We start from the raw sequence: 9,505 nt of genomic DNA, 5'->3' as shown, positions 1-9,505 counted from the left end.
CATCGTAAGCCGCATATATAGTGTGTTATCTATGGTAAGGGCGGTTACAGACTAGCGTATCTTTTTGCGCGTAGGTATACGGTCGTTTCAGCATACGCGCTTACACGCGCGCTACGCTACATGCGCTTCAAAAAACCGGACTCGCGTATACGTGCATAATATTTCGGCGTGTTCGTTCGAACCGGTGTGTTGTTCATACGAGCTTAGAAGCGCGTCAACGCTCGTACGAGTTGAGCGTGTGCCAAAAGGCGCGCCTATACGCGCCTACATGCGCTTCCAAAAACGAGCTCATACGCGCGTATAAAACGCTAGTCTGAAACCGCTCTAAGCCGTATCACTGTTTGATGGAAATGGGCCTATTTTACATTTTATTAATTTGTGTGTAAGTTTTTTAACAAATAAAAGAGACCAAACTTTCTTCTGCCTATTATATTTTAGTCAAAGCAAGCTTTTTCCCACAACATCTTCCGCTTGCATGATATGAGGATCGATCCTGTACAAAAATCTTTACTTGAAAGTGTCCAGTTTAAGAAATTAGTCAAAATATGGTCAAAATAATGACTAATTTGTTTGTAGCCACTTTGTAGCTCACGTCCAAGCTCACGTCAAACTCATTATTTTGACTAATTTCTTAAACTGGACACTTTCAAGTAAAGATTGTTATATTATAAGCCTGTGAAGATGATACTGCTAGGGGCTCAATTTTAATGCCATAAGCCTATTTTGCCGTATTAGTTTACAAATTGCGAAAATCCAAATTAAATTTGAATTTCGCGGGCAGACTAGCACATCTCTAGCCGGCTCTACACTCGCACGTGAAGTCGCGCCGTGAATGTATGCCGCGATCCACGCGTGAACTGTGTCCCTCCACACTCGCATCGCAAATCTTCACAGTCTTGTTCGTGACTATCGACGACGACGACGTGATTTCTGCGTGAGTTCACGTTCGCGCGCCGCAAACCCTTTGTTTCGGACCAAAAAACCGACACTGATCGGGGAAAAGCGCGAAGCGCGAACGTGAACAACATATACAGTCCTGATTCGCAGTTGTCGCGGGCTTTCGCGGCCGTTCGCGCCGCGAGTGTAGAGCCCACTTCTGATATTTGTACCATGATATTTTTATTTTAGTTCCCTTCCTCCTCCACTTGAAACCATAGAGTCATCATAGAGGAAAGTTCTTAACCAAAGAGTACCTATATAACTATATAATGTAATCAGTAATAATCAGGGTCTTAACAGATAGAACTAATGTTGTTTAATATAAAAAGTCTCCATAATTTTAGTTTGTGCAATTAGAACTAGATGGCGTTTTATCAAAAAATAAATTACGGTGCGACAAGGCTCTCTTGGCGCGTGGCGAAATCGGAACTAACGGTGCCGTCAAGTGTCCCCTTTGTTCTTGTTTGAATATTCTAAGCCTTTGTTCTCCAATAGCGCCCCCCTGTCAATGTCAATCAAGTGGCAAGAGAGCCTTGTCGCACTGTAGTCTGGTATCTCTACGACTTCCCATAAAGCAAATTAAGAAGAAGAAGAAGATCTCTACGACTCAAAAAGTTTTATTTACTACTAGGTGCTACTAGCCACAGGACACTATTACTCCTATGCTACTAGCTGAAGCCCGCGACTTCATCCGCGTGGAATTAGGTTTTTAAAAACACTGAGGGAATTCTTTGATTTTCCGGGATAAAAAGTAGCCTATTTCACTCTCTAGGTCTATATCTATACATATACCCATAGACTATATGTATAGTCTATAGTATACCCATGCAAAAAATCACGTCAATCCGTTGCACGTTGCGACTTGATTGGAGGACAAACCAACAAACAAACACACTTTCGCATTTATAATAAGGGTACTATAGCAACCTTGTATAGTAACCTTGACATCCATGTTTGTGCCACATTTTTGTTTACGCAGTGTTACTGCATCCGTGATCCATCCATTCAAGTGTACTGCTGGGATATTCACTTATAAATTCATGCTAAATTCAACATAACCTAATACCTATAGAGAATGCAGTACAAAAATTATGTGTAAAGAAAAAAAGAAAAATTTAGTTTTAAATAATAAATTACGGGTTTTGTTTTATTACCTCAACTTTTAGTACTGAAAGTACTTCTTTCAATGTATAAAATAATAAATAATGCGGCCGAACTAAGAATAAGACTGAATTTCTGCCATATTGCGACGTGTACCTAAGCGGGATTATAATTTTTGATTCGTATTTTCTTTGAAGTCACTACCTATAAAAATAATATATGAATCAAACCTGCACATGTGTTATACCTGTTATACGTATAGTTGACCTTAAAAAACTAGTATCCAAGGCCGGAAAAAATTAAAAATAAATTACATACAATAGTTACTGCAATTAGAAACAGATGGCGCCACTACGAAAGATTAGCTGACGACTCTATACCAGTATATATAATGTACTCTGTGGTAATAATTATCAAAACAATAAAGTGTCAAAAAAATAACCTCTGAATATAATTTTGTCAAGGAAAACTAATTAATAAAACCATAAAGCCAATAATTGGGAATTGAATTGAAAAGTGCCTAAAATTACAATATTTCCACATACTATTTAATACAATGGCAACGAGTAGATTAGAAAGGATCGGCACCATATTCACTCGGTATGTATCTAGGAATAAAAATATATTCACCTAGCCTGCGTTTTCTACTCGATTATTCTATATTTAAAAAATGATTATTTCTTCTGAAAATGAATTTGAAAAGTGAAAACCCCTTTAATTTTTTTACGCGGGAGAACTCGGAACAGACAGTAGACACTGCAGATTTTATACGTAGTAAACCAAATTGGTACCTACCCGGAATCTTCTTCTTAGTTTGTCGCCGCCTAGTTTGTGGTAAAAATGCCACCAGTAAAAAAATCTGCTCCTAAGTTGTTAACAAAAAAACGTGATAATTTTCTTACTGACTCGGAGTTTATAAATGGTTCACTGAAGAGAAAACCAGAAAACGGGCAACAAGCTGACACAGTTAGCATAGAAGAATCTAACTTATCTAATACAAATCCAACTGTTGTGAAGAAAACGAAAATAAATGAAAGTATTGAAGCATGTGGGCAATTACGACAGAAGACATTGAATGTAATGAATCCGCAGCTTGATGCCAGGCAAGTACTTATTTACTTAATAAAGATCTCTGACTTTGTTTCAAATGAAACAGATTAATAATATTATGTACCTAGTATTAATAAAATTATTAAATTGCAGGAAGCAAGTTAATGAAAAAATGTTAGAGAAGTTTTCCGACACTGTTGAAAATTTTCAAGCTGATTATGATGTTTTAAAGGAAAATGTACAGAAATTAGGACACCTTTCTGAGGCATTATTAAAATCTATGAAACAATCCTCCATTGCATACAAGCAAAAACTAAAATTGTTCAAAGAACTTCATGCTACATATAAAAAAAGGTATACATATATATTAATATTAAAAAATCTATTAGGTTAAATACTATTATATCTAAAATATTCTTTAATTTTTTTAGAATTAATTTAATTTTCATTTAATTGCAGATATGAAGATATGTACATAGAGCAAAGAGCTCAAGTGGACAAGTTGGGAGGAGAATTAGAAGAGGATGTTTCCAAGTTAAAACTGAAATTAATATCGGAAACAAAGCGCAGTGAATGGAAAAAATTACAAAAATACTTTATGAAAGACATGCAGTATAATTTTTAATTGCATTTGTGTTTTAATTTTCTAGTAAATAGGTACATAATTCACTTTTGTAAAATTTCTTAAATATAATTAAAATTTGAATGTTTCTTTGTTTAAGTCTTTTACAAAACCTTGAAAAATCTAATAGAAATAATTATAAGTTTATAATAATGTGAGAGAGAGCCAACACAGTTTTATAAAGAACTAGCTACGGCCTGGAATATGTCTCAAGTGCCAGTTATTGTACATTGTGACAAGACAGATAGATAAATCGTGACAAGGAATTACTGCGTTTTTCTACCAAGGAAGTATCAGAGGCTATTCAAAAAATGACCCGAGGAAAGTCGCCTGGGCACGACAGCCTGAGCATCGAACATTTGAAGTACGCAGGTTTTCACTTACCCAGGGTACTAGCAATGTTCTATTCACTCTGCGTGAGTCACACGTATCTACCGGGTGACATGATGAGAACTATAGTGGTCCCTATCGCAAAAAATAAAACTGGAGATCTTTCTGATAAGTCCAATTATAGGCCCATATCACTTGCGACTATTATAGCTAAGGTTCTGGACAGTCTGTTTGATAGAAAGCTGAGCGAAACACTCGATTTTCACGATGCTCAGTTCGGCTTTCGACCTGGATTATCGACTGAGACTGCAATATTAGCCTTAAAAGAGACTGTACAATATTATACAAGGAGAAAGACACCTGTGTACGCCTGTTTCCTCGATCTCTCCAAAGCTTTTGATTTAGTTTCTTATAATATACTTTGGAGAAAGATGGAGGAAGCAGGGGTGCAACAGGAGTTGCTTAATGTTATGCAGTTCTGGTATGCAAATCAGGTAAATAATGTCAGGTGGGGGAGGGAGCTCTCGGATTCATACAGGTTGGAGTGCGGGGTGAGGCAGGGGGGGTTGACCTCGCCGAAGCTCTTCAATCTGTATGTGAACGAGCTAATCGTGGAGCTCAGCAGCAAGCCAGTTGGTTGTTGGATAGACGGCATTAGCGTGAACAACCTAAGCTATGCCGATGACATGGTGTTGTTGGGTCCCACGGCTGGTTCAATCAGGGAGTTACTTCTAACCTGCCAGGAATATGCTACTAGACATGGTCTGATGTACAACGTGACCAAAAGTCAGTACATGATCTTTAAGGCTCCTCGTAAGCAGGTGACATATGAGCCAAAAATTATGCTGAACGGCGCTACACTCACACGTGTGCAACAATTTAAATACCTGGGTCACTATGTTACGGAGGACCTTAAAGATCATGTCGACATCGAGAGAGAGAGAAGGGCCCTGGCAGTCAGGTGTAATATGCTGGCCCGCAGGTTCACCCGATGTAGTAAAGAGGCAAAAATAACGCTCTTCAAGGCTTACTGCCAAAACTTCTACTCGGGTAGCCTGTGGGTCAACTATTCGAAAAAGGCCATAGACACCTTAAGGGTGCAGTATAACAATGGGTTCAGGATGTTGTTGGGCTTGCCGCGGTTCTGTTCAGCGTCTGGAATGTTCGCAGATGAACAGACTGATGACTTCTTTGCAGTAATGCGGAAGAAGTCATCATCACTGCTGACAAGGCTGCGCTCAAGTACCAACTGCATCCTGAGCATGTTTGCGAGCAAAATGGACTCACCAATGCTTGAACACTTTGTTCAAGTGTTGGTGAGGCCACATTTGTAAATGTAAATAATAAAATTAAAATTAAAAACTGTCTTTTTCCCACAATTTTATTATTAGTTACTAACATTAGTTTTTAAGTAAATCTGTCTACTAACAAATTGAGCCATAGATGCTTTTAATAAAAAGATTTTATTTATTTATTTATTTTTTATTGATTGTGCTATGTCAGAAATCTTCCCGCTAGTCCCAACAATAACTGCACAATGTTTAACACTATCAAATTAGTGATGTGCGAAGGCATAGGTAACAAGCTGACAGACACATTAATTTTGTGAACATTACTGGAAGACCATGAAATATAGAAATTGCATACAATTTGTAGGAAATGTACAAGATTCTAAGCCAATTTAGAAAATGTGTTAAATAATTTTGTTAAAGGAAGTACATATTTCTAACACATTGTATGCAATTCCTAAATGGTATAGTTCCCGGCAGTTAAATAGGCGCGTCTGACCTACGATGAGAGTGTGAGCTCGGGCAGGTATTGTTCTGTGTACGGATATAGCACTCACACTAATGCAGAAGACGAAAGCGGGGTGCGGCGTGGCACGAGGGCTGGTGTGCTATTTAATCCCTTAGCTCCTTTATAGAGAGAAACTACCTTCCAAACTTTAAGTTAACAATAACAATAATTAAAACCTTCCCATACAAACTTTTATCCCCCATTTTACCACCCTTATTTGGAATTACCCCCTGATTTTCCAAATGGCCAAGATGTTATAAACTTCACGTAATATCTTTAGAATTTAATTTTTTTAAATTTTTCTCTCTGTAAGAACCATCCTCGTACTTCAAGGAATATTATAAAAAAAGAATTAGCGAAATCGGTTCAGCCGCTCTCGAGATTTGCGATCAGCAACACATTTAGCGATTCATTTTTATATATAGAGTAGAGATTTATTAAAAACGTTGATTTTGATTACTGAACGAGTTTATTAAAAAAAAGTCAATTGTGATTCTTGAACGAACGAACGCCTTTTTAAAAAAGAAAAATAAAGAGCGCGGGAAAATAAAATTTTAATGTTTTCCAATAATTTATAATATAGTTAAAGAGATATAAGTTTTCAACTTTTCCTGGTTCTTATTTCGTTTGGTGTTTTAATTACTGCGATTAAAAATGTCATCCACTAATAAACCTACCATTATCAAACCTGAATTAATCGATCATGATTTACACAGTTCGCAATTTTTGAATGATTCGCCAAAGAATAAAAAAGTGAAACGACAAGTTAAAACAGGGAAAGAATATCATGATTTTTCCGAAATTAAGCCAACTCCTAAGGAAAAGATTAATGAAGTTGATATTGACGCTTGCGGAGAATCACGCCAAAGAACTTTAAATGTAATGAACCGCCATTATACCCTACGGTAAGTACCCTACTAATTTATTTTCTAGAATAAGACAAAAACTGATCTCAAAGCCAACAGTCAGTTTTGGTCATTAATCAATGATTATGAGTCGCGGTCCAACTACCAACTTTTACGTGTGTAGAAATCTTTTTACTAATGAATCGCAGTACTAAATTCACAGTTCTAGACCGCCGCTGGCTCAAAAGTGTTTGAAGTCTGCCAATCCGCACTTGGCCAGCGAACTTGGTGAACTATGGATGGCCAAACTCTTCTCATTCTGAGAATTGAGCCGGTGATGGGTTGATGATGATGATTTACATTATGCGAACTTGATACATAAATGTATTCTATGTGTGGGATAGATGCCCAATTTTCATTTAAATAAGTTCTTGTTATTTTAGGAAGCAAATAGATGATAATTTTCTGAAGGATTTAATGGAAGTCAACACTGAAATCGAAGGCGATCACGATGCGCTCAAAGAGAACGTGCAGAAGTTGGAGCGTTTTGCCGGCTTCGTGATGAAATGCATGCAGCAGACTGTCGCTTCGAACAACGACCATCTGAAATCTTTCAAAGAAGTTTATGCCACATTTAAAAAGGAGTAAGGAGCTTTATTTATTTTTACCATGAACGTCACGCTGTACCTAGGAAGATGAATAATGACGTCACAATCCGAATGAAAAATGTCAAATTTTACAATTTTTTAACATAAAAATAGAGTAATTTCTGGGGGAAAATATTTTTTTATGCTAAAAAATTGAAAAAAATTCTCGTTCACGCAATGTGACGTCATTAATAGCTTTCCATACAGCGCGGCGTGACGTTAATAATTAATTATTTTAAAAATGAATAAAAATAATGATTTTTAATTTTTCTCTTAAATAATTAATTCTAGCCCCATAAACTACCGCTATACAAAAAAAATCACGTCATTTTATTACTACAATCCAAGACCATATTGCAGGTGCGAGGAATTAGATGCCGTACAGAAAGACGAAACAGAGAAGTTGGGAGCCGAACTAGACGAGGACATTAAGAAGTTGAAGCAGAAATTGATCTCTGACACGAAGCGCAGTGAACGGGAGAACCTTCAGAAATCTCTGTTTCAAGCTATGGAGAATAACTTTGAATAATTTTCTTAGTCCATAATTCTTTTTTTTCATATTCCAAATGTTGACACTTGCCTCACGCCAAAATGCGCGTTTAATATGTCGTTTGGTATTTTGTATCAATATATTATATAAAAATAAACTATTTAACTTACGCAGTAGTGATTTTTATTTTATCACGATTTTAAAGCAATGTCCACTGTCAAGTAACTTCCGGAATTTCTTGTAGAAGTTTGCTTATTGCATGTGTACAAATATTTCCAACTTCTGCAAGACAGAGCGATTGGTGGGTAGAAATCCCACATAACCCGATCTCTCCCCGAAGAGATCGGATAACTTAGGTTATCTCCGTCATCAAAAAAAAGCGGCCAAGTGCGAGTCAGGCTCGCGCAACGAGGGTTCCGTAATTCAGTCGTATTTTTTCGACATTTTGCATGATAACTCAAAAACTATGATGCATTAAAATAAATAAAAATCAGTTTTAGAATGCACAGGTGAAGACCTTTCATATGATACTTGATATAGTTATCTTACTTCGAAAATCGAAAATACTAATTATTAGTTTATGACCACAAATAATTTTTTTTTGTGTGTGGTGTAACCACAAATTCACGGTTTTCAGATTTTTCCCCTCATGCCAGCTATAAGACCCACCTTCCTGCCAAATTTCATGCTTCTAGGTCAACGGGAAGTACCCTGTAGGTTTCTTGACAGACAGACAACAAAGTAATCCTATAAGGGTTCCGTTTTTTCCTTTTGAGGTACGGAACCCTAAAAAAGGTAAATATGCAGTAGGTACATCATAACAGAAAACTGGGCTTAAGTTGTTATCAAAATGACTCGCCTCTACTCAACTACGTACTACAAGAGTGGTAGAGACACGTCTCTACCACTCTTGTAAAGAGACCATAATATTGCAGTAAGTGCCACGACACAGACACAGTATTTTAGCGCCACGTCACCTGTGGTACCTGTAACTTACAGACCATGCCTACTTTGGAAGAGACATGAACTAACTGACTTCTATAATATATTTTTATGACGATTATTAGGTATAAGTTTGCCCTTGACTGCGATCTCACCTGGTGCTGATGCAGTCCGAGATGGAAGGGGTAGGTATGGTAGGGGTAAATCCGTACCCCTCATAGGTTTATACACGGCATCATACCGGAACGCTAAACCGCTAAGCGGTGGTGGGGTGGTAACTAGCCACGACCAAAATGTCCCACCAGACAAATTACTAAAGTAGAGGTTAAGTACCTCGTTGTATAAGAAAGTCGTTAGTTTTCATATCCTTTTGTTTCTAGAGCGGAAGGCTTGATTCTACGTGGAGCAATTAAGCCAGATGACAGACCATTGTGGTTCGACGTGTACAAAGCGTTCCCGCCGACTGTGGAGCCCAAGTATGCGCGACCCAAGCCGGAAAACCAGACCATCAAACCAATTCTTTACAAAGAAGATGTTATAAGAGCGTAAGTTAATTAACTAAGTATGACCCAGAACACGCGGCGCAACGCAACTGAACAAAACACGTTTCAGACACTAGTTTTAAACCGTGATCTACACGCGGTGCAATCGTTCTGCGATGAAATTCTCTCGGAATAAGTTTGTTTTTTATTTCAAATGCGTCTCAATCTATTTGTGACGTCATGTCATCATGTGTGGTTTC

At 37.4% G+C, this 9,505-nt stretch overlaps 2 protein-coding genes across 4 annotated transcripts in view; both read left to right on the top strand.

The window, feature by feature from the left end:
- The first annotated feature begins 2,452 nt into the window (after window positions 1-2,452).
- The window catches only part of LOC117987718 (small ribosomal subunit protein mS23-like), a 35,386-nt gene continuing 28,333 nt past the window's right edge, over window positions 2,453-9,505 (top strand). For 2 of the 3 annotated variants that reach the window (XM_069502611.1, XM_034974759.2), the window contains exons 1-2: window positions 2,453-2,640; window positions 9,144-9,308. In XM_069502611.1, the coding sequence (XP_069358712.1) occupies window positions 2,597-2,640; window positions 9,144-9,308 (209 nt within the window). In that variant the 5' untranslated portion in view covers window positions 2,453-2,596. Of the gene's footprint in view, window positions 2,641-6,555; window positions 6,745-7,127; window positions 7,329-7,691; window positions 8,048-9,143; window positions 9,309-9,505 lie in introns of those variants that run through there. The other variant, XM_069502610.1, reaches the window with a different exon arrangement.
- LOC117987717 (uncharacterized) lies at window positions 2,651-3,720 on the top strand. Its single transcript, XM_034974758.2, has 3 exons — window positions 2,651-3,143; window positions 3,244-3,444; window positions 3,550-3,720. The coding sequence occupies exons 1-3, from the start codon at window positions 2,881-2,883 to the stop codon at window positions 3,713-3,715; spliced, it is 630 nt and encodes a 209-aa protein (XP_034830649.1). The 5' UTR covers window positions 2,651-2,880; the 3' UTR covers window positions 3,716-3,720.

This window comes from Maniola hyperantus, chromosome 13 (genome assembly GCF_902806685.2).
Source record: "Maniola hyperantus chromosome 13, iAphHyp1.2, whole genome shotgun sequence".
NCBI classification, from domain to species: domain Eukaryota; kingdom Metazoa; phylum Arthropoda; class Insecta; order Lepidoptera; family Nymphalidae; genus Maniola; species Maniola hyperantus.
The sequence above is the reverse complement of the archived record's forward strand: the minus strand, read 5'-3'. Positions and strand labels throughout refer to the sequence as shown.